The sequence below is a fragment of the Capricornis sumatraensis genome, chromosome 15, assembly GCF_032405125.1.
Source record: "Capricornis sumatraensis isolate serow.1 chromosome 15, serow.2, whole genome shotgun sequence".
Classification (NCBI taxonomy): domain Eukaryota; kingdom Metazoa; phylum Chordata; class Mammalia; order Artiodactyla; family Bovidae; genus Capricornis; species Capricornis sumatraensis.
This window is the reverse complement of record NC_091083.1, coordinates 14,542,873-14,568,611: the sequence shown is the minus strand read 5'-3', so window position 1 is coordinate 14,568,611 and position 25,739 is coordinate 14,542,873. Positions and strand designations below refer to the sequence as shown.

Here is a 25,739-nt window from a genome sequence, read left to right as displayed (position 1 = left end):
TTTCATCGTGTGTTTATGATATTATTCAGTTTAATGAACCCCTACATGTATATCATGTTGACTAAACTCTGTGACTTAAAAGAGTTTTACGTGGTTGTCCCAGGAAGACTGCCTTAAAAAGAATTTTTCATGGTTTTCCAACTTGGATTGACTTAAACAAACAACACACTAACATTTCAAAGTGAAAATGAAAAATTCCAACTTGAAATTTCTTACAAATGGAGAAGTGAGTGTCCCAAGGTAAACCACCTGATGTTTTTGGGAGCAGTGTGCAATTTCTACACCCTACCTTTTCCCTAACATTCCAGTGCAAACTAGAATCTTAAATGTGGCTTTCTTTCAAGGCTCTAATTCAGCAACAGCACTCAGAAAAAAATACAGTTATTTGATTAAAAAGAATCCCCAACCAGGCAACTGTAGGAAGAAAACTTCTAGTTGAACTAAAATAAAACCCACCTACTAATTGTGGGGTGAAATAAAGCTTTTACGTTATTTTAAAAAAGCCCCATTTCACTATTTTTGTTTCCACAATAATATATAATGTTTATACATTATTTTAAATAATAAGATAAAAGCCACTATAGAGAACAGTGTGGAGATTCCTTTAAAAAATTGCAAATAGAACTGCCTTATGACCCAGCAATCCCACTGCTGGGCATACAAACCAAGGAAACCAGAATTGAAAGAGACACATGTACCCCAGTGTTCATCGCAGCACTGTTTATAACAACCAGGACATGGAAACAACCTAGATGTCCATCAGCAGATGAATGGATAAGAAAGCTGTGGTACATATACACAATGGAGTATTACTCAGCCATTAAAAAGAATACATTTGAATCAGTTCTAATGAGATGGATGAAACAGGAGCCTATTATACAAAGTGAAGTAAGCCAGAAAGAAAAACACCAATACAGTATACTAACACATATATATGGAATTTAGAAAGATGGTAATGATAACCCTGTATGCGAGACAGCAAAAGAGACACAGATGTGTAGAATGGACTTTTGGACTGTGACGGAGAGGAAGGGATGATTTGGGAGAATGGCATTGAAACATGTATACTATCATGTAAGAAATGAATCACCAGTCTATGTTCTACACAGCATACAGGATGCTTGGGGCTGGTGCATGGGGATGATCCAGAGAGATGACATGGGGTGGGAGGTGGGAGGGGGGTTCAGGATTGGGAACTCATGTACACCCGTGGTGGATTCATGTGAATGTATGGCAAAACCAATACAGAATTGTAAAGTAAAATAAAGTAAAAATAAAAATGTATTAAAAAATAAATTAATTTTAAAAAGATGTTTAACTATTTTGCTATTATTTTCTTATTGTGTTGCTAATAAAATAAAATGGATTTAACTTTTTTTATGATTATGAGAAGGGGTTGAGGGAAGTTCTGTTGTAAAGCAAAAAAAAAAAATTACAACTCGCTAAAATATAACACAAATGAACCTATCTATAAAACAGAAATAGATTCACAGACATAGAGAACAGACTTGGGGTTTTTACGGGGGAGGGAAGGATTGGGAGCTTGGCATTATCAGATGTAAACTAATATGTACAGGGTGGGTAAACAATAAGGTCCTACTGTACAGCGCAGGAAGCTATATTTCAAATGCTGTAATAAACCACGATGGAAAAGAATATGAAAAAGAATAGATATATACATAACTTTGCTGCACAGCTGAAACTTAACACAGCATTATAAATTAACTATGTGCTAGTAAAATTATAAAAATGACAATTCAAATTTTGATTATTTTATATAACAGTGAATTAATCTGTGAAATTAATGTTGTCTACCTACTTCAGTCCAAGTATATCTTTCAAATCCTGGTTAATATTTCCTTGGTCCTCAAAAATTTTGTAAATAAATATCATTAAATTTAATTTTACATTCACAGAAGAAAACTGATATAAAACTGAAGGTATTAGTAAACTTTAGGTAATTGTTACTTTCCAAGGAGAAATATTAATTCCAAAGACCCTCTAGAGTTAAAAAAAATACGAAACGCCTTCAAAGCTTGCACGTCAGGACTTTCCTGGTGACCCAGTGGCTAAGACGCCACACTCCCAATTCAGGGGATCCAGGCCCAATTCCTGATCCACATGCTGAACTAAAGATCCTATATGTTGCAATGAAGATGGAAGGTCCTATGTGCCACAGCTAAGACCTGGCACAGCCAAATAAAGAAATTAATTTTAAAAAAGTGTGGAGGTCATTCTGGTTTGTTTGCTTCTTCATTACCAATGTGCTCACTGAGCCTGGCTGGATTTCACATTTTGGCCTCATTTTCCTTTCATTGCTTTACTCTTGAATGTCAGGCACTAACCATTCTCTGCGCCTTCCCTTTCTGAATAATTCAGCCCTAAGTATCACATTGGCAGCCACTCTTCAATGCTTTGGGGGGGGGATGTTATTTGGATTATATTTCCAATTTTTCTGTGTTTGTTTCAAAATTATACTTAGACATCTGTAGCCAGGAAAAATCTCCAGCTGAATAACTGGGACAGCCCTACAGACAACAGGAACTGCTGCTCTCATTCTGCGGGGTGAGAATGTTTCCAGCAGTAACGTTTCCAGGACAGGCGATCCTGTCACATTCTGACAAGTATTGCACTCCCAGAAAGAGAGCAGTTCATGCTTCTCTCTGCAAACTCTGGTATTTAGTTTGGAAACCACTTTTAGTTCATCTGCAGGTGGCTGCGGCTCAGTGGTAAAGAATCTGCCTGCCAAAGTAGGAACCGCAAAAGAAGCGGGTTTGATCCCTGCCTGGGTCAGGAGGATCCCCTGGAGTAAGAAATGGCAACCCACTCCAGTATTCTTGCCTGGAAAATTCCAGGGACAGAGGAGCCTGGTGGCCTACAGCCCATGGGGTCACAGAGTTGGACAGGACTGCACACCCGCACACTCATGCACAAGGCTCTTTTCAGAGACGGTAATTGCTTTTCTTCCTTCCCTCCCTCCCTCCTTCTTTCCTTCCTTTCCTTTTCTTTCTTTCTTCTTCCCTGGGGCTCAGACGGTAAAGAATCTGCCTGCAATGAGGGAGACCTGGGTTTGATCTCTGGGTTCAGAAGATCCCCTGGAGAAAGGAATGGCAACCCACTCCAGCATTTTTTTCCATGAATTCCACATAGGGAGGAACCTGGAGAGTACAGTCCATGGGGTTGCAAAGAGTCAGTCAGGACTGAGCTACTAAGACACACACACCTTTTTTTTTAAGTCTTTATTGAATTTGTTACAATGTTGCCTCTGTTTCATGTTTTGGGTGTTTGGTCCTTGGACGTGTGATTGAATCTCCACCCTCTACATTGGAAGGTGAAGTCTTAGCCAGGGAAGTCCCAGTGATTGTCTTTCTTAGAGAATGTCAGAATATTCTTAGAGCTTATCAATAACACATATTGGAACTATGAACTGCTTTGGCATGCCTGTCTGGATAGTCTTCCTTTTGTCAATGTTTCTGCTTACTTGCTAATATTTTTTAAATTTTATTTTACTATAAATACATGATGACATGAATTTCTAGAGGGCAAAACATAGTCAACTATTCTGTGAAAATCAGAAGATAGCTCTGATCATTAAACAGGAAAGCAAGATTCAATTTTCCGGAAAAAAAGAAAGGAAAAAGTCCAATGTTGAAAACCAAAATCTACTTTTAGTAATGATCTTTCAAGAGGAAAGCACACCTGGTGGCAAAATGTCTTATAAAATGACAACTCATATTCAGGACCCAGGGCATCATGGTGAGAGAATTATGGCTAGTACTGATTGTAAGTCTTGGGAGAGTATTCAGGAGCTCTGAGCGTGGGGCAGTCTGTGCTTCATCTTCAATTATCTGAGTATTGGAGACCCTACCCGGAGACTCAGGGAACTTCTTCAAGGGCTCTGTGGTCAGACAGCTTTAGGAAATTCCCATCTAGGGCCAAGATTGCTTGGCATGACCTTGCGCCTCTCTGTCTCGAGTGGCACCTGCCAACTCCCCAGGGAGCTGCGAGTCTAGGACCTCAGTTACACAGTGACATCAGCTTATGAAACTCTAGTTGAGACCACTGCCAAGAAGCGCTTGCTCACCCTGCTTTAACGGCAGTGGGAATCTCCCTGTCCTTTTCAGGGGTAAGCCGAAGAACGGATTCATAAATGAACCCCAATCCTTTTCACCAACCCCAGCCCACACCTCCCAGCAACTGAACTTGAGAAAGAAATAAAAAAAACCTGGTTAAAACCACTTCCTATATTTGAGACTAGAGAAGAGAGTGGTACGCACAATTTCCTGGCTGAGGAACCCAGGCTAATACTTATACAGAGCAAGCACTGACTGCCCTAGAGGCTGACGGACCGGCAAGGATGACAACCTGAGCGGACTCAGCCTTCATTCCCCAGTCTCCCGGTGCGATGCCAGCAAGAGGCTGAAAGGAAACCCGGCATTCTGCAGAGCGACACTTTCTCTTCCCGGCCCCCATGTCGGCAGTGGTCCCAGGGGCCAGGAGGATGGCGCCAAGCTTGCTGATGTGGGGGTTCTTCGCATTCATCGTGGTACCTGGCTGCGTGACGGGTAAGCGGTCGCTGGTGCCTCTGGAGTCCTGGGAAGGCTAAGGATGTAGACCCTTCCCAATCACACAATACGAGGGGCATCTAAGTAGAAAGTACGGGGAGGGGACGGGACCCTGGGTTCTGCCCCTGTGTCCATGGCCCACCGGGGCCCCATTCTTTGCCTCAATCATCACCTACTTATAAAGAGAACTCGGAATGGGGAGTTCTTGTCACTCAAGGTCTTTGACAGTTGATTCTGGGAAGAACATAGCGGTGTGATATTTGACTGTTAACCGGATACTAATGAGCAGATTCCTCAAGAGATTTTATTTTCCAATGAATTTAGTTTTCCACTGCATCCACTGGCCGTAAGGATAATACTAGAAATCTGATAGAAATCTCTCTAATACCAGGTGAATGTGTCTCAGATGTCAGGAACTCATATATGAAGCACTGGGATCATTTAGGATCTCAGAAAAGTTAAGCTTCCAGGATGTGTACTTTGTTTCTTACTGCCTAAGGAAATGATACCTAGGAAGCTCCTTGTATGTGCAGCTTCCAGGATGTGTACTTTGTTTCTTACTGCCTAAGGAAATGATACCTAGGAAGCTCCTTGTATGTGCAACTTTATAGAAGTTTTTTAAAAAATATAAGCATATCATTTTGAGAACATTAATTCTTATCTTATGTGTCTGCTGCTGCTACTATGCATGTGTATATATGTGTGTATGTGTACATATATGAAAGTTTTGCATTTCATTCACCCTTTCAGAAAGATATTGTCAGTTTCTGTTTTTTTTTTTTTTTTTAAGAAATAAGAAACCACCAATTTCAGCTTCAAACCTCCTTCCTAATGGCATGTGAATTTTCTAAAAATCTCCTCCCTTGCTTATGCAGGAAAACATATCAGCATCTATAATTTAATATCCTTCATTTCTAGACATATAACAATGCCAAGTGGCCACAGAAAGATGTGCTAAGAAGTGAAATACAGGGATGCCTAAGGGGCCTTTTTGGCCTGTTGAGGGGAAGTGACCAGTCACTGGGCTATGAACTGACCCAGGGGTAGGATCTTCATTACTTTAAAGTGAAAAGTGGACATGATTTTAGGAAGACTTATAATGTGACTTCTGCTTCCGCCGGGTCTTTGCAAAGTGAGAGGCAGGCCAAGGGAACAGAAAAGTCTTTATAGTTGACTGGGCCTCATCTCTAGGGAGCACATTTCGAGTAAGCGCGTGTTACTGACAGGTGTTGGTGACTTATCTGAGAATGTGAATGGTCTGATCGCAGTGCTCTGCCATACACTCACATCTTCAAAAATCTATCCAGTGCCTCTTGTTCCCCTTCTCAACAGTACAGGAAATACAAACATGAACAGAACGTAGCCTCACCTTTAAAGGGGTATAACCTGGTGAGGAGAAGAGAATTATGACACCAGCGTGGGTGGGGTGGGATAAGATCTATGGGAGCGGGGGCCGTCTGGGAAGGCTTCACAAAAGCGGCAGCACAAAGAGCCCCAAGGGGTCAGTGAATTTCCCTCCATGGGGATTCCAGAGAGAGAGGACCACGGGCGCAGAGACGCGGCAGAGCGCCAGGGAAAGCCCTCAGCCTCGGGTGGAGATATGGGGCTACTGGGGATTCAGACTGGATGGCCCCAAGTTGAGGATTTTAAATTTCATTTGAGAGTCAATCAAAGACAATGAGAAAGTAAAAATTACCATTTATAGGGTACCTTATGGGGCTTCCCAGGTGGAGCAGTGGTAAGGAAGCTATCAGCCAATGCAGGAGACACAAGAGGCATGCATTCGATCCCCGGGTTGGAAAGATCCGCAGAGGAGGGCACGGCAACCCACTCCAGTATTCTTGCCTGGAGAATCCCCATGGACAGAGGAGCCTGGCGGGCTACAGGCCATGGGGTCCCAAAGAATCGGACACAGCTGAGCAACTGAGCACAAAGTACCTTGTATAGGCCAGACACATGTCTTCCTTCCACCTTCATAGTCCTTTTGCAAAATGGATGTCACCAACCCACGAGATGAAGAAGACCCCAAGACTCAGAGGCCACAGAGCCAGTGACATGGCCGGGACTCAAACCCGGTTCTTTCCGCTGAGTGCTCTTTCTGTTCACTGTTGGACAGGGCCCAAGCTCTATGGAGGTGGCTCCACAGAGAAAGGTGGGCAGACAGGGCGTGCAACAGCCTCTTCCAGAGACCAGTAGGACTCAGCAGCCAAAGAGAATGACAAGGGCTCAATTTCTGGGATCCACGCATGGCTTAGGAACCTCTCCAGGGTCAGAAATAATCTCCTCTCAGACTTTTTCCTCTCAGAGGAGCCCAGTCTTAAAATAAACAAATCTTATTCCTAGGAAGGGAGAGGTCACTAACAAAATCAATCAGACTGTCAACAGATGCAATTTCTAGCTGATTCATAAGGCTGATTTTCATTCTGAAAATTTCCAAAGCCACCATTTAAAACTGTGAGGGCTGCTGACAGGGAGTGTATTGGTCAACGTGGGTGTTTTTAGTCTCTGTATTACTGGGTCTTGGGATGTGGTTGAAGAGAGACTTCTCCTGATGTTGCCAACAGGCACGTTATTGATGGTGCCTTTCTCAGCACTGTGGAAATTCTGAGAGTTTATCTGTGCCTTCATCATCTTTCTTTCATTCTAGGAATTCTGTGATCAAATCTGCATGCCCTAGTCTCAAAAACACACACACACAGTGTGGAAACCCATGAAGATGATATTTTCGTCTAATTATCCCTTCTTGTAAAGATGACTGCCCACACTGGAATTTCCATCTTCACATTTGTCATTAAAACACAAACGCTTAACCCTTCACATTCAATCATTCAGTTTCTCTAGATCCCAAAGTGTTATTACCACATGTTCCTTGCTTATCTTTAAGATATGCCTTGGAGAAGGTAGCGTATATAGATAGATGGATAGATCATAACCATGTGTGTGTGTATATGGATTTGGTAAACTGAGAGAGTATCTCATAAAACAGCTGCTACTTTCTTTAAAAACAGCATTTCTTAAATAGGCGGTGCTGCTTACCACCTGTACCTCTGCTCCTTTTGAGATCTGAGAGCATCGAGGCACCAGGAAGAGCTGGCTTCGCTGACAGTCAGCTGCTGTAAAGAATGGCTGATGTGCAAGGAGAAGAGTTCTTAGCTTCTTTGAGCAAAGCCTTGAGTGGTCTGGAGGCGCCTGTGCCACCTCTTGCTGAGATCGTTCTCATCAGAGCGACAGTCACCCTCAAGTCGGGCTAGCCCTCCCCCCAGCCCTTCCTCACTCCCTGACCCCCTCACCGCCTCATGACCAGCAGAGAGTTCCTTTGGGAAGTGGGGCCACGTCCCCCGAGGCCAGGGCAGAGAAATGTTAGGAGGAAGCTGAATTTTGCGGAGGGGTGAAGGGCGTGATTTGGGGGCAAACTGCTGGATCTCCGTGGGCCTCAGTTTCTCTGTAAAATGAGAAGGTTGATGGGGCTGATCCTGAGACTGCCTTCTGGTTCTCTTGCTGTACGTCAAGAATTCTGAACAGGAAATAAAATAAGCTCTGTCAAAAAGCCTTTGCAAGCTGGGGTACTTTCAGATGAAAAAGTTTCCAAACCGAAGACATATACAGCAGGGTCCGGGTTGAGAGGACTTCGGAGGCCCAAGTGCCAAGGCTGACGTGTCATCTGGGTTATTTCCAGCCTCTGGGAGGTTCCGCCCTGCGCTCAGGCCGGGGTTCAGGGAGGGTGACGGCTCCCTGCTGGGGAGGCTTCTGCTATTTGCTCTTGGGGCCTTTTTGCCCTCAGTCGATGTCCTTGCTTCTCGTAAGGGAGGGCTCACGTGAGCGGGAACTTTTTTCTCTTCTCTTCATCCGAGGCCATTCCCTGGGAGGAGAGGAAAGAGGATCTTCATTCAGTCAATTGCTTCAAAAAGCTATAAGCCCTTGCATCCTTGAAAGTGGTTAAATTGAGGCTCCCGAATCACTTCGGGGGAGCCGCAGAGGGGCACACGTGCTGGCCAGGAAGGCAGTCAGGCAGAATTTTTTTCTTCTCTGCTCCCCTCCAGCCTCTGTTTCTCTTAATACTGATTTTCGTTCACGCGTTTGGCTGCACAGGTCTTAGTCGTGGCAGGTGGGCTCTTTGATCTGTGCTGAGTTCTGTGGCGTCTTTAGCTGTGGCTGTGAAGTCTCAGCTGCAGCATGTGAGATGGTTACCTGCGGCACGTGGGAGCTTAGTCCTGACCTGGGAGGGAACCTGGGCCCCCGGCATGGGGAGCACGCAGTCATAGCTACTGGGCCACCAGGGAAGCCCCTCCAATTCCTGTTTTTTAACTTCCCCTCTGAGAAAATGAACATATGCATATGGGATGATATTCGTACTTTTCGCACGTCAGCACCCAAGCGCGTACCCGTGGGTCCTCGGCCTTATGAGTGATTCTCGACTTTCGTTCCTCGTCTGCTCCCTGCCCCAGTCTTTGGGTGGCAGCGAGAAACCGAGAAGGAAGGACACTGGAGCAGGAAGGGGGTTGAGGCTGGGTGGGGGAGGTTGGCACTGAAGAGGTAAGACCTGGGCCGTGGATATTCTCTGGTGAGCGCCCTGGAGCTCAACAGTCAGAGGAAAGAGCCCTTCCACCCTTTCCTCCCCAGACAGTCCTGGGCGCCCTTTCTCTGGAAGTATCTGAGCAGAGCCTAGAAGAACATTGGTCACAAGTGGTATGAAGAGCTGGGCAGGGGGGCTCAAGGGATGGCCTCTGAGCCCTTTGGACTCAGGACCTAGGATTCCTGTCTCCAGGCTAACAGTGTGCATCACCGCAGCCCAGTGGGGCCCTCTGAAGTCACAGTATTGCTAGCTGCTCAGTTGTGTCCGACTCTGTGTGACCCCGTGGACTGCAGTCCACCAGGCTCCTCTGTCTGTGGGATTCTCCGGGCAAAAACACTGGAGTGGGTTGCCATGCCCTCCTCCAAGGGATCTTCCTGACTCAGGGATCAAACCCACATCTCTTGCATTGCAGGTAGATTCTTTCACCATCTGAGCCGCCAGAGAAGCCCCTGAGGCTATAGCTGCAGGGTTCCCTAAACTTCCTGCGACCCTGCTGTCTGTTGCTCTTCATCCAGGCATGTATCAGGGGAGGAGAGATTGGAGGCCACTAATGAGCACCCTCATCCGCCTCTTTTGCTACCGTTTCTAGTAAGTTCTTCAGGAACTTAGGTGGAGTCAGCTGCTGTCCCAGGTATTATCAAGGGCGGGGCTGGGGAGGAGGTGGTGGTGGGAAACAGCCCAGAGATGGCCTTACCACGTAAAGAAGGCCCTCATTTGTTACTTCTGTACACGTCCTGAAACTCCCAACAGGAAGAGCAATGTGATAGACACACTCTACCTAGCTCCATCTTTCTTGAGTAGTGAGTCCTTGAGCAAATCTGGGGAGTGCTGCTACATGGTTCCTTAGAAAACTTTCTTATGCACAAAATTTTGAGAGTAATATTTGAGGTAATAACCTCCCTGTCAACCAGGGTCTCCAGGTAAGACCTCCAATCAGGTTCTTTAATATCTGAACAGCCATACTCCAAGCACAGAGAATGAGACACAGGATGTTACTCTCACTAGTAAGGGAGATGTAGCTGGCTTGGCTAAAGTAACCTAAAAGGCCTGGGTGCCTGGACAAGATTGGAAGCAAGGGTTGCCAAGGAAAAACCAAAGACACCAGGGAAGCAAGAGAAGTGGAGATCTAGGGCTAGAATCCAGGCCTCTCCTATTCCAGCACAATATTCCCCATATGTCTTCACATCAGCTCTCAGTGACATCCATCCATCTACTTCCCATCCATCCCCCCATCCTTCCTTCAATCCATCCACCCATCCATCCTTCCCTCCTTCCTTCTTCCATCCACCCATCCATCCATTTCTCCATTCATTCATCCTTCATTTCTTTCATCTATCTATCCATCATCCATCCATCCATCCATCCATCCATCCATCCATCCATCCATCCATCCGGCAATCTATCCATGCATCAGGATTACTGAGAAGGAAAAGGTCTTTGCTCTCAAACTGCTCCTGGCCTAAGACTGGAGATAAGACATCTGCTGAGGAACTCCCACCTTGAAGACTTGCCAAGGGAGACAGCAGTATTTGACAATGACTCAACAGCCGTCACTGAATCCCCCCTTTCCCCAGGCTTTCAAATAAGTCACCCATTTCGGGGAAAACAATACTAGAATCATCTCTGGGTCTTTTAGGTATTTTCCACTCTAAGATTACTTAGGAATTTTCCGGCTTTTGACTTGTTTGGAGCTTACTCTGGGATTTGCTTCCATCAGTGAGAAAACACAAGTCTAACTGGGAAATGTATTTAGAGCAGCGCTTTCTGGCATGAATTACACATTAACTGTGCATCTGGGAAACTTTCACAAATGATGTCCAAGTCCCACCCAAGACCAGTGAGGTCAGACTCTCTGGGGATTAGAACTGGACATAGGCCAGCATCATTTTTAAGCTTCTCAAATGATTCAAGATGCAGTTAGGATTGAAATCCACAGAATAGTGATTCCATGGTTGGTCCGAGTCCATTGTTTTATTCCTATTCACTGGGAATAGATGCCCTAGCACAGTACTTCCTGAAGTTCAATGTATTACAGATCACCTGTAATACAGGTGAGGCAGGGGGCTTGTTGTGAGACAGATTCTGATTCAGGATATCTGGGGTGAGGGAGGAGATTCTGGTGCAAACAAGCTCCTCCATAAGATCCAAGTGCCTGGTGCCTGAACCCCATTTTGAGTAGCAAAGCTGTCATGGGAGAGAAGAAGCGGGTGCTGTGTCCACCCCACAAGAACGTCCAACAAAAATGGGAAAACCAGTCTGGGAAAGACACAAGATTGAACATAGCAGCGTGGTAGGTGGCAGAGTTGACGACACCATGGCATCCAGAGGTGCTTCCCGGGGCATTCAGAAAGCCTTCTTGGAGAAGGTGGCTCTGAGCTTGCCCTTGTAAACCTCAGGAGCTGGCTGAGGGGTGGTGTTTCCCAATGAGGTGGCTAACGTTGTATATGTGAGTCATGATCCTTGAGCAACAAACTGAAAATTGAGGCGTTCATGAGGGCAAAGAAACAAATGCCCCACGTTTCAAATTTTTCCTACTCCATGTTGGTCGCTTGCTGAACAGAAATGAAGCTCAAATGCCTAGTGATCCTATAAAAACTAGTACTTCTGTTCTGACAAGAGGCATCTGGGTTCTTGCCCTCTCACTTTGATCCTCTAGTAACACACGTCACTGGGGTCTGGACACAATGGGCCCACAATGGGCCACCGAGTCAGCATCACTAGGACCTCATGACACCTCTGGGTAACAGTCAAGAAGTCCGGGGTCTTATTTCCCCACATTCAAATTTTGCCCCGACCTCTGTCGAGCGCCAGGGCTTCCATCCTGACTGCCCACGTGACCTTCTGCCCCTAACCCATCCTGTCCACACGGCTTTCCATCAGCCACGGTGCCTGCAACGGCTCAGCTCAGGGTCAGGGACCCAGGAGGATTTCAGGCAGCAGAAACTCTAAGGCACCAAGGTGTGGCTGCCCCCGGGTGGGGTGACCAGAAGGCCACTGAGAAGGAGCAGGGTGGCCGGCGCAGGCCAGTGGAGTCGGGCCTCCGGCTGCCCTCTTCCCCACCCACCACTCTGGACACAACGAAAGGGCCGGGTGGATCAGGAGACTAGGAAGAGTGAGATGCTTCTTTCTGAAAAGAAGAAAGAGAAGCAGGTTTTTAAAGAACACAAAGTGCGTGCTAAGGAGGTGATGGGTCCCTTTACTCTAAAGAGCATGGAAAGCCCACTGGGGTCCAGGAGGCCCACGGGAGAGAGGGAGAGGAGGAAGGTGGGCAGAGCTGTGAACTGCAGAATGGCTGGCTAGTTGGCCCCGCACAAACCTTGATCCCAGCACCCACTTTTCCCTTTGAGGTTTATTTTGCCTTCAGCCTTGTGCCAGGAAACACTTTTGGAGGGTGCTGCACTACAAAGGCTTGTGGAATCTTAGTTCCCCAAACAGGGACTGAACCTGGGTCCAGGCAGTAAAAGCACCAAGTTCTAACCCCTGACCCCCAGGAACGTCCCCAGGAAACGTTGGAAACACAAGTGATAACGAGAAGAGCTCATACTTACAGCTCTCTCACAGGCACTACGCGAAAACGTGTGTTGCCTCTGTTAATCCTCAAAATCAGGTCCACTTTGTTCTCACCCCCTTCTCGTACCCAGTAAACTGAGGCTCATGGAGGTGAATCACTTATCGCATGGAATACAATGGGGAATGCTGGGGTGCCGGATGGGAGCAAGGCTGGCTCCATGCAGGGCCTGCATTGTTGATGATTCTCGTAAACTGCTGTTAATAAAGAAGTTTAGTTTCTCCTTTTGAAAGTCTGCTCTGAGTAGGCCCCACTGCCCCTGTGGTTGTCGACAAATGAAAAGCCTGTTCCGACCGCATCCAACCCCAGACACCCAGTAGCTGCCTGCCGTCTGCTCGAGGGGCTGGCTTTTCAGTCCCATAGAATCCCTGAAGTTTAAATTCTCTAAATCCTGCTCTCCCCTCCTCCTACCTGCCAAACAGTAGCCCGGGGTGTCTTTCCTGCATTTGACTGGGCTTCAAAGAAAGCACTCGAGTCAAGCCACGTCTGCCCCAGCCGCCCACGAAGCAAGGAAATTCTGAGCACCTTCAGGCATGAGTCAACATCACCATGTTCAGGAATCTCTGCCCACAGAATCACCCACTCTTCTGTTTGGGCCCAAAATAGATACCTCCTTCAGAAGCCTCCCTGCTTCTGTAGCCTTAGCAATAAGAAAACAAGAGTGAGGGTAGGTGTGCGTCCAAGGCATGATGGAGGGAGTTCTCTCTGCTGTGAACTTCTCTGGAGTGAAAACACTGCCGCTGAGCCGGACACGCAGGACAGGTGTGGCAGGTGGAGGGGGGACGCAGGAGGGCGACTGGGGACGGTCATTCCTTTGTTCATTCATTCACTTGGCAAACATTTACTAAGCAAATACTATGTATCAGATACAGGGTTGGGAGATGGGTGCAACCCAGCCCTGGGTCTCCAGGAACCCTCCATCCAGCAGGAGAAAAAATATATCACACAGACAGTGCCAACCGAGCTGAGACTCAGAATGCAAATACAAAGAAAGAGTGGATGGCCACACAGACAGGCATTTGTTCCTATGCAAGTCCTTGACATTGTCACTCAAGAACTGCCTCACTGTCCTAATACCTGGGACAGAAACAAGGGCTGAAAGCATTGCTCTGTCGTTACTAATTACTAAAGCTACTGAAATCAAACACTGTGGATTTTGAGTTTAGAACAGCATAGTGAGAAAATGTGCTGAAGCTTTCCTTTGCTCAAGAAACTCCCTGAGCAAGAAAATAGGAACATTTTTGGAGGGAGCAGTTCCTTTCCTTAAAGGAGAAACAGGTGGCTCCCACAGCCCACGGGTGTTGTAGACACACCATTAACCTGCAGAGCTGACAGACGGCACCTCCTCACCAGTGTGTGAGCCACTTTCCAGTTTCAAACACCCAGGAAGGACCTGCCTCTCCAAGAAAGGGATGAAGGGAACCCAGTCAGTCTGGTTGTGCTAGGTATTTAAAAGGAAGAGTGTTTTTTTAAACTATATATGTGTATATATATATATACACACATACACACACATAGACACACACATATATATATTGGGTTCATAAAAAAGTTTGCGTTTTTCTGTAACATCTTTCAGAAAAACCTGAATGAAATTTTTGGCCAATCTGATATATACAGGTTGTATACACATGCTATGTATAGTGTATACATGTATACACATACATATATGTACTATGGATACATACGTGTATGTGTGTGTTTATGTACATATACATGTTTCTCTATATATATGTTTGTTTAGTCGCTAAGTTGCGACCAACTCTGCAACCCCATGGACTGTAGCCCCCCAGGCTCCTCTGTCTATAGAATTCTCCAGGCAAGAGTCCTGGAGTGGGTTGCTATTTTCTTCTCCAGGGGATCTTCCTGACCCAGGGATTAAGTCCGTATGCCTTGCATTGGCAGGCAGAGCCTTTACCACTGAGCCACCGGGAAAGCCCATGTGTACACATACATATACACAAATATGCATATATACACTATGTGTATACATACACACATGATATATACAGGTACATGTGTGTGTGCACACTGTATACATGTATACATATATGTGTGTCTAACTATACACATGTATACAATGTGTATATTTCAGTTCAGTTCAGTCACTCAGTCCTGTCTGACTCTTTGTGACCCCATGAATCGCAGCACGCCAGGCCTCCCTAAGTTCACCCAAACTCCTGGAGTTCACCCAAACTCATGTGCATAGAGTCGGTGATGCCATCCAGCCATCTCATCCTCTGTAGTTCCCTTCTCCTCCTGCCCCCAATCCCTCCCAGCATCAGGGTCTTTTCCAATGAGTCAGTTCTCATGAGGTGGCCAAAGTACTGGAGTTTCAGCCTCAGCATCAATCCTTCCAATGAACACCCAGGACTGGTCTCCTTTAGGATGGACTGGTTGGATCTCCTTGCAGTCCAAGGGACTCTCAAGAGTCTTCTCCAGCACCACAGTTCAAAAGCATCAATTCTTCGGCGGTCAGCTTTCTTCACAGTCCAACTCTCACATCCATACATGACCACTGGAAAAACCATAGCCTTGACTAGATAGACGTTTGTTAGCAAAGTAATGTCTCTGCTTTCTAATATGCTATCTAGGTTGGTCATAACTTTCCTTCCAAGGAGTAAGCGTCTTTTAATTTCATGCTGCAATCACCATCTGCAGTGATTTTGGAGCCCCCCAAAATAAAGTCTGACACTGTTTCCACTGTTTCCCCATCTATTTCCCACGAAGTGATGGGACCGGATGCCATGATCTTAGTACATATGTATACAATGTGTACATATATATGTGTATAACTATATATACATAGTTTCATGAAATGAGGGCCTTAGAGTGAATCGGTCTGTCTCCTCAGAGAAAGACTGTGACACAGTTAAAGGGCAGAGGAGCCGTTTTTACAAGTTTTGCTTGAAATCCCCGCGGCCTGGGCTGACGTCAGCCTCTTCCTGCCCGGGGCCCTGTGAGTTTCCCGGGAGTTTCGGGGAGGCTGTGCTGCGGGCGCCGGTCCTGGCTGTGGCAGGCTGGCGGCTTCCCCAGTGGGTGAAACCAGTAGCGCCTGCAGACCCAGCTGAGTGTGGTATCTGTTTCCGGCCCCTGCGGTAGTGACACCTCTGCTCAGCGTCTGATTTAGAATAAAAGGATCTTCGTGAAGAGAAAACTCCTTATTTCAAGTGGAAAGCAAAACAAACAACTACCAAAAAAGTTACAAACCCCAACACCTTTTAACAATACGAGGGCAGTTTCCGCTGACATCCTGCTGACACCCAGGAGAGTGCGGGGGACCGCAAAGGGTGAGCGTTTCCAGCTCAGATGTGCTAACAGGCCCTTTATTTCACTTTTGACTTTCAACGCCTTTCACTCACCAGGCCGTCAAGTTTCACTTTCCCTCTCCCAGGGTCTCCTGTCTCGCTCCTCCAGCCTGAGTTTGCAGTGGGCTCCTGCGGAGGGAATCCCACCCTCCTGCTCCTCCCGTTCCTCCTGGGAGAGGAGCTGTGGGCCAGCCAGGCACCCGGCTGTGCCTTCTACACCTGTGATCTTCCCGAAGTCTCACAGCAACCCTGGGAGTCAGGTACCACTGGGATCATTGCCATTTTACAGACGGGAAACTGAAGTTGCTAGGCTTTCATTCACACACCCCAGAAAGTGACGGAGCCAGGCTACCTGCTCCATCCTTGTACAGAGGAAGAAGGCAGTTAACTGGTCTCATCAATTTCCCCTGGGCTTCCTAGGCAAGTTTTCTGTCTCTTATTTTAAGTCACTCTTTGATTCACTCCCAAGTTAATTCTCTTGAAAGCAACTTTCACAATGCCTCTTCCCTGATCAAAGACCTCATGTTGTTCCCCCACCACCTGTGGGGCATGCGTCCTCTGCCTGGCATCTCGTTTCTTCTGACCGGGTCCATCCGAATGTCCTCTGCACATTGGACCCCCCCACAGCTTCGCCCACTCCTGCAGGCAGAGCTCCTGTTGTGCAAACATAGCTTCCTCACCTACAATTTCAAAGCCTGGCACCTAGGGACACCTTCCCTTTTATAATCTACCACATCTCATCTGCCTACTTGGAATTATTCCCAACTGGGAAGCATCTGGGGAGAGGAGAAAGGGCTCAGGAACTTGGGATTTCACAGGGCTTGGATTCAGAACCTGGCTTGAACTTGCGTAATCCTGTTTTCCTGTAAAACCATCACTGGGTACCATTCTCTGCCAGCACTAGCAGGGTGGGGACAGCTGATGGACAGGTGTGGCGAGTGCAGGTGGTCCGGGAAGGCAGAGTCATGCCCAGCCCCAGAGAAAAGGGGGAAGGAGGCTTCCCAGAGCAAAGTGACAGGGAAGGGTCCTGCAGGCCAGGCAGGAAGGGGGAAGCAAAGTCTCGAGCAAATTAATGACAGAGGACACAGCACGGTCCTGCTGGCTGGGGAGCACCCGTGGGGTGGAGCTGTGAGCTGGCCACGGAGCCAGGCCAAGTGCAGGGGCATGGGCTGTACCTGGGGAGGAGCCAGCGCCACAGAGCAGCTGCAGGGATGGGGGCCATCTGGGCTTGAGGGCATCAGCCCTGTTATCTGTGTGTAAGACTGATGGCAGGTGGCACAGGGGAAGAGGTGTAGCCCCTGAGGGTGCTGAGTGACCTGGGGGTGAGCCGGGAGTGGGCCGGTCCTTCAAGCCTCCAGGGGCCTCAGCTGCCGTGGGACGAGGCAGCCTGCCTAAGGTAATCAGGATACAGTAGGTGCTCAGTCAGCATGGCTTGCTGGGCCTGCGACCTGCACGGCCGAGAGCCAGAGCACCTCTCCACAGGCTTCCCAAGTTCAGTACAGCCAGCGCTGGGCGCCCCGCCCCCCGCCCCGCCGGCCTGCTCATCCTCCGTTATCTCCAGTTTTAATGAAAGATGCTGCCACCACCACCACCTCCAGCTGCCCAGGGAACGTGCCCGGAATCCCGGCTCCTTTCGCCTCACTGGCCCCACACTCCTTACAAAGGCCCAGTCCCTGGGGAGTCCAGTCTGAACCATCTCTGCATATTAGTACCCACTCTCCACTCTCCAAGCTCCAGCCCCCCGAACCCCAGCCCGAGGTGCCCGAGACGGCCTTCCTGCCTCACAGGACACATGGGGGACGGGGCGGAAGGAGGTCAGAGGCTACCGTGGCCACAAGGACAGGAAGTAGCTGAGACATGGGAGGAAAGGTGGGCGCACGCAGTCATGGGTGCCTCCCCCCGAGAGGCTGCGGATCTTGATCCCGCGGAACTGGCTGTGTGACGCTGGGCAGGGCACTGACGCTGCCGGCTCACTGCATCGTGTATAACACGGAGCAGCAGGGATGGCCATCCAGTCATTAATCACACTGAAATGCTTCTTATTTACAGATGAGAATATCAATAACACTGTAGCATTCTGTATACGTCAGTTTATTGCATATTCAATGTCTTGCTCATAGTAATGGACTATAAAGTAGTCGTAGTATTAATTGTCATGAATGTTCATAACAGCCTACTACTGGGGGGACCGGGGAAGCCAACTGTGTGCCTGGGTCAGTGGCCAGCATGCAGTGACTGCCATGTCTTGGATGGAGCGGGCACTTTCTCGGTGCATCGGAGGAGATGACAGAGAGGCTCTCTAAGTCCCTTTCAGTTCTGCCATTCTGTGGTTAATAAACGCCCCAGAGCAGGGTGAAACCCCATCCCTTCCACCCTGTGCTGATCGAGCCAGTCAGGCTCCCCGCCAGCCAGCCTTCTCCCCTACTGCGTCCCGTCCGTTCACCAGCAGGACTGAAGGCATCGCTCACGCCACGGGAGGAACTCTATGCAGTTCACGCTGCAATGACTACATCCTTGACGGCTCCCATCTGTTCTTTTCAGCGCAAAGCAATTCCCCTTGAATCATGGTAAACAGGTCTTAGTTCCCACGTCCTTAGAAAATGCTGCCACCTTGGATTTAAATTCAATAAGAGGAAGCCCAACATGAAAACCCCTTATAAATTCATCACCTGTGGTCAAACCTAAGTTGGGTGTCCCTTGAAAGGAACAGTACTCGCCTATGGCTTTGATCAGAGGCCACGATTTGCAGGTGCTGCCTATGCGAGTTTAGGGAAGGCAGGAATTTAAAAATATTTGTATTTATTTATTTTGCTGTACTGGGTCTTAGTTGCAGCATACAAACTCTTAGTTGTGACCTGTGGGGTCCAGTTCCCTGCCCAGGGATTGAACCTGCACCCCCTGCCCTGGCAGTTTGGAGTCTTAGCCACTGGACCGGAAGTCCCTAGAGCTGATACTTTAAAAGGTGCTCTGCGGAACTTGGCTCAGACAGTAAAGAACCTGCCTCCCAATGCAGGAGATGCAGGTTTGATCCCTGGGATGGGAAGGCCCCCTGGAGAAGGGAATGGGCAACCCATGCCAGTGTTCTTGCCTGGAAAATCCCGTGGACTGAGGAATTTTGTGGGCTGCAGGCCATAGCGTCCCAGAGTCACACATTCACTTCACTTTCTGGGGGTCTTGGAATCTGTTTCCTTCAGTGCTGGCCTATAGTGGGGGACAGCCCAGACTGAGTCCGCAGAGTAAACTCATCAAAAGCCTTTCAGTCGAGGCTGCCTTTCTGAGGCCAGTTCCTGGAGTACTGGAGAGGGCTCCGGGCCTCGTCTACGCCGGGCCTCGTCTACGCGACAATCTTAAACACCCTCCTCCCGACTGTGCGGCCACCCCCATCATCAGTTCACTCTGACACAGCCTTACCCCCCCCTTCTCTGTGGGGCCTCGCCTACTGATGTGTGGATTTGGGGAACACGTTCCGGCTGCTGTTGGTCTACACTGAACCGGTCTTAGGCCAGTCACAGTAGACAAGCAGTCAGGGCTGCCTCCAAAGCACCCAGAACCTCAGAACCTAAATCAGTACCTTCCCTCCAGCTGGCCTGTGGCCTCCGTTTCCGTAGTGGGGCTGACGTTCTCCATGGAAAGGCTGGTCGCCATCCAAGACACACAATGACGTCTTCGTCTGAGCAGGCTGTCCTAGCAGAATACCACGGCCTGGAGGCCTTAGAACAACACACTTTATTTTACCCCTCACTTTATTGCTGGGGGCTGAGATCTGAGACGGGGGTGGGGGGGTGGTGTGATGGGGTTTGGGTGAGGGCTATGGTTTCCCCCCAGAGGATTTCTCGTGACTCTCCTAGGGGACCCAGACCCACCTAGGAGGGTCCAACCTCACGGCCTCAAGTCACCTGATGCCTCACCTCCTGACACCATTTCACCCGGCAGGAAGGTTTCTTCATATGAATGTGAATCCAAACACTTGTTTGAAGCGGAGTGTATTCTTGAGAGCAGGCAGGAAGAAGCGTGCCCAGAGTGAGGGGTATGGGAGGCACCCTGGGAGGTGGGGGTGGCTACTGGCAAACCTGACCCTCATCTTCCCAGGACACATGGATTTGGGGCGCCTGACCCACTCGGGGCCCACACTGGCACGGCCAGCCCCTGCACGCGGCCTGAATGGGGTGTCGGTTCTGACGAGTGACTCTTCCTTTTGGATGCCTCCATGTTCTCCTTTGACTTTTTTCTTCTTTCCTATCTTTCCCCCTGGGTCTTGAGTTTCTACCCAGCATCACACCTATGTGCCTGGCATTCTTTAAAATAGTGGAAACTGTGGCTACGGAGTTGAAAATCTCCGTGACTCCATGGTCTAAATTCTCTGAAGGCTCCCCTTGGGGAAGACGGTGGGTAGGATTCACCAGCGTAGCACATTTCTGCTAAAACCATTATTTCGTCCCAAGAAACAGCTTTCAAAGATTTGAAGGAAAACTGATTTTTGATTTCAGAGAAAGAACATGGGTATATTTCTACACCCCTTGTTTTTCTTATCTGACAACGTTTTAATTTTCATCGGGTTGACATTCTGCGGTAAATGTGTGGTTAACTCTTTCACATACAGAAGTTCACTATCAGCTAAGCCTCCCAGGGACAAAACCACCCCCCTCAACATTTCATTCGCAGGAGCATTTGAGACCCCTCAAACGTGACGGCTTTGACTTAGGGACAGGAATACTGCTGCTTCTGTCTCCTTTCTTCTCTTCTAACATAAAGAGAAAAGAACTCTTTTCCAACCCAGCCCCCCGTTTTTCTTGGTAACAAGTGTTGATTAAGGCAGAAGATGTTCTCATTCTTAAGTTGTGGAAACTCTGACTCTTTGGTCTGAGAGGCCCAGCCAGGGTCTCAGAAACTGTGGGTCAGATACAGAACTCACGAGCGAAGGATGCTCAGTACCAGAGAACCAGCTCAGCTGCACTGAGTGCCCCCTCTCCCCCCTACAGAGCCCACAGTGCCCCCGCTTATCTTATTCCCACCTGGGGAGTCGGGCGACCTTTTCTTTGATGCCGTTAACCTACCTTAACCCCATCCCCACCCCCAGCCCACAGCCTGGTGACCCTGAACTTGGTTTTGCCACATTTCCCTCAGCATGTGGGGGATTCCCAGGTGGTGCAGTGGTAAAGCATTGTCTACCTGCAATGCAGGAGACATTAAGAGACGCAGGTTCAAGCCCTGGGTCGGGAAGATCCCCTGGAGAAGGAAATGGCAACCCGCTCCAGTATTTCTTGCCTGGAGAATCCTATGGACAGAGGAGCCTGACGGGCTACAGTCCACGGGGTTGCAAAGAGTTGGACATGACTGAGTGACTGGGAGTGCATGCCTCCGCATTTACGCTGAGTGAAGATGGACCTGTGTTGACTGAATGCATTAATGGACCACATTATCAATGTGATTGCTAATACACTCAAGCATTCATTCAGGGCCTATGGCTGCCCGCATTGAGGAAGTAGTTTAAACAAACAATAGGTGACATGGACGGCCCCAGCAACAATCAGAAATGACCAGAAGTTTCGAAACTCAACAGTGGTGAGCCAGTGGGCAGGGGTCAGGAAGTTGACCGTACTTTATTAGATGTGTAGGCCATTGTGAACGCAGGTGAGAGGAAGGAAACAGATCCAGAGTTCTCACAAATAGTCTCAGAAGATAAAAATCCAAAGAATCTCCGTTGCCTACGGTGCTAGTAGTCACTCTGTGCTCTGGGATGCTAGGATGCTTGACTTTTCAATGCTTTTTAATTTTTAAAAGGTATTTATTTATTTGAGCATGTTGGGTCTCAGTTGCATCATGCGGGATCCTCCGTTGCAGCACACAGATTCTCTAGCTGTGGCACACAGGCTTGGATGCTCCTTGAGAGCCCAGTTGTCCCACAGCATGTGGGATCTTAGTTCCCTGATCAGGGATCTAACTCTGGCATTGTAAGGAGGATTCTTAACTACTGGACAGCCAGTCAACTCCCTGACTTGATGGTCTTTTTCCCTGTTCAGCTAGCTCGGATAAGCCTCATTGGCCATGGTACTGCCACTGTGCAAAACTGGTGACATTTGAAAACACATATTGGAAGCAGGGAAAGTTGGGAGGTGAAAGGAAATGATAAGATGCTCTGGCAGGTCTGCATTCGGGACGGCTGGAGGTGAGAGTGGACGATACAGGAGATGGAGGGGGCTACGTATGCCAGGGTCCTGGAGAGGTCCAAGCAACAACTCCTGGGAAGGGATTCCACCGGATGGCAAAGGTGCGGGGAACCGAAGGGACTGAAGTGTTGCCTCATGGGCACGAGAGGGCTGTTAAAAGAAACAAGGACAAGAAGGACTGAAGGTTGTTTGAGTGCATGTTTGTTTTTAACTTTTTATTTTGGGAGAATTATAGATTTTCATGCAGTTATAAATGACAAGAGATCCAGTACAGCCTTCATTCAGTCCTCCCCACAATTATAGCATGGTATCACAACCAGGAAGTTGACCTCACTGCAATCTATCAGTCTTGCTGACCTAACAATCTTACATGTTCTCATTCATGCTCGTGTGTCTTTATTTCCATGCGACTTTCCCACGTGCGTAGATTTCTGCGACCGTGAGCAGAGCCAATGTACACAAAAGTTCCTATCCCAAGATCCCTCCCACTGCCTTTCCGTGAGCACAGGCCACCATCCTCCCTGACCCCTGGCAGACACTGAGCCACTCTCCATCTCCATGATTTTTGTCGTTTTAAGACTACGAGATAAATGGAATCACATGATATGTAACCTTTGAAACTGGCTTTTTTTCACTCAACCTAATTCCTTTGCGATCTACCTTTCTGCACATAATTCCCTTTCCAATCCATCTTTCTGCGTTCCTTAGCTGGTATTGTCCAAACATTATCCAAAAAAAGTGCTTCTCCTCCTTACTCCATGCCATGCTTTTTCCGTATGACTATCGATGGCAACCCACTCCAGTATTCTTGCCTGGAGAACCCCATAGACAGAGGAGCCTGGCAGGCTATAATCCACGGGGTCACAAAGAGTCAGACACGACTGAGCAGCTGGAACACACGCAGATCGTTTGCTAGCTTTTTAAATCATTTCATTATTTTATCACTACCACCATTGCTTCTTTTGGGTTTACTGGACACACTGTCATAAAATTTGCAAGTAGAGATAGTTCTACTTCTTTTCTTTCTAGTATTTAGGCAGCTACGTGTTCTTTCATCTGATTGCATTGACTAAAACCCCAGTGGTGAGTTAAGTAGAAGAGGAAATAGTAGGTTTTGAGCAGAGCTGGAGCACCAGAGGATGAAGGCACTGTGTCTCAACGAAGCTCAGGGCTAGAGGTAGGCGTCTGCACGGAGCAGCACAGCATCCTTGCCAAGACCTCAGCTCAGAAGCCCGGACAAGCCTCTAGTCCCATCACTGAGGGTCCTCTAGCCACGCGACCTTGCTGGGCAACCTCAGGCAATTCTCCAAACCTCGCTGTGCCTCAGTGTCTCATTTGTAAAATGGTAGGAATCATGATAACATCTTCTTCGTGGTGTAGTTGTCAGGATCAAATCAGGACATATTTGTGAGGGCTTGTCATTGTTACTTTCAGACGAATTATTAACATGTACTTTTAAACTCTCCCAGTGTTAATTCCTAATGTGGCAAACAATGATGGATATAATCTACAAAAACAAAAGCTTCGGGGTGGGGCCCTCAGTAATTTTTGAAAGCTTAAAGAGGTCTAACACCAAAGGTTTGAGAGTCACTGTCTTTGTCATATTGGTTGTTTAAAGAATTGAAATATGTCCAAGTTTGTTGGTCAATACCTGCTCTTTGCACGTCTCAAATGATCCGTCTGCGCTCCTTCCCCTGGCCTCTCCCACACATCAGCAACTGAAGGGTCACCCTGCGGAAGACGGGGGCTGTGGGATGCTGGCTTCACCCTTACACTGGCATCCCTCATGCTGATTCCCGACCCCCTCTATCCCGCTTGTTCAACACTTTGAATCTCACGCCTACAGAGAAACCAACTGTGTCACCCTCTGTGTTTTTGTGGTGACCTGGGGTCCATGAAAACCTTTTCTCCTGCTCTTTTCTTCATCCCTGCTTCTTCTGACCCATTTAAGTTTGCTATTTGAAATTATTTCCTGAAAGTAAAAGTGGGATCTTTTTTTAAAGGTAGGCATGAGGGGGCTTCTTTGGTGGCTCGGTGATGAAGAATTCTCCAGCCAATGCAGGGGACAAGGGTTCAGTCCCTGTCCAGGAAGATCCCACATGCCGCGGAGCAACTAAGCCCGTACTCCACAACTATTGAGCCTGTAATCTAGAGCTGGGAAACTGCAACTACTGAAATCTGTGCCCTAGAGCCCGCTCTCTGCAACGAGAAGCCTGCACATTGCTAGGGAGCAGCCCCCACCCGCCACAACTAGAGAAAGCCTGAGCAGCAGTGAAGACCCGGCACAGCCAAAAATAAATAGATATTAAAAAGAAAAAGAAAAGAAATAGTGTGAGTTGCTCAGTCATATAAGACTCTTTGCGACCCCATGGACTGTTGCCTGCCAGGCTCCTCTGTCCATGAGATTCTCCAGGCGAGGAGTGGGTTGCCACTTCCTTCTCCAGGGGAATCTTCCCAACCCAGGAATTGAACTCAGGTCTCTTACATTGCAAGCAGATTACCTGCCATACCAAAAAAATACGTAGTTCCTTTCAAAAAAAAAAAGGTAGGTTTGAAGGCAGCAATAGTGGGATTTCCTGTGATTCTGGTCCCATCGCCTTGAGCTGTGTGACTTCAGGCAACTGACTGAACCTCAGTTCCCTTATGTGTAAGGTGGGGTGACAGTCTCTCCCTTTGAGGGTTGCAGTGAGCATGGAAGGTAATCTCTACAAGGGAGCAGCCACAGGCGGGGCTCAGGTGTCACAGCTACTGTTATATAAATAGCCCCAAATGGAGGACGTGAGCTCTGAATTCTTCAAAGATAATGATCTGAATTCAACCACAACACTTCACAAACACTTCCCAGTGACCCAGATAGTGTAGGCAGAGCCCTGCCTCCAGCTAGAGGAGCTTCCACCGCTGGTGACAAGCGCGCTTGCTCCTGACGCTAGCTATGGGGGTAAGCACTGAACTAGAAGTTGGGCTCTGTCGCGTCCCAGGTTTGCAGCTATTCGTCGAATGGAACAAGGCCTGTTTCCTTAATCAACAAAAGGGCAGGTTAAGCTTAATTATCGCTGGAGTTTCTCCCAGCTCTCAGATCCTGGGATCCTATTGAGATTAATGGTAAACATGTCCTGTAATATTTTAGTTTTCACCTGAAACGCCTGCTTTTGCTGAGGCTCAGACTGCTGGGTGGGCTCCCCAAGGAATTTGGAGACTGTCTCTTACATTTAGATAAACCTCTGAATATTCATTGGAAGGACTGAGGCTGAAGCTGAAGCTCCAATACTTTGGCCACCATCAGGTGCCCTGATGAGGTGCTCTCATCAGGGAAAGACTGAGGGCAGGAGGAGAAGGGGGTGACAGAGGATGACATGGTTGGATGGCATCACTGACTCGATGGACAGGAGTTTGAGCAAACTCTGAGAGATAGTGAAGGACAGGGAAGCCTGGCATGCTGCAGTCCATGGAGTCACAAAGTTGGAGACGACTTAGCGATTGAACAACAACAGCAAATCTCGGGGCTCTTAGATTTGACACAGAGAGTGTTTTGAGGTCAAGAACCACAGCATTTCTTTA

General features: G+C 48.0%; 1 protein-coding gene across 1 annotated transcript in view; it reads left to right on the top strand.

The window, feature by feature from the left end:
* The first annotated feature begins 4,501 nt into the window (after nt 1-4,501).
* IL2RA (interleukin 2 receptor subunit alpha) overlaps nt 4,502-25,739 on the top strand; it is a 41,833-nt gene continuing 20,595 nt past the window's right edge. The window contains exon 1 of the mRNA XM_068987736.1: nt 4,502-4,565. Coding sequence (XP_068843837.1) covers nt 4,502-4,565 — 64 coding nt within the window. The remainder of the gene's footprint in view (nt 4,566-25,739) is intronic.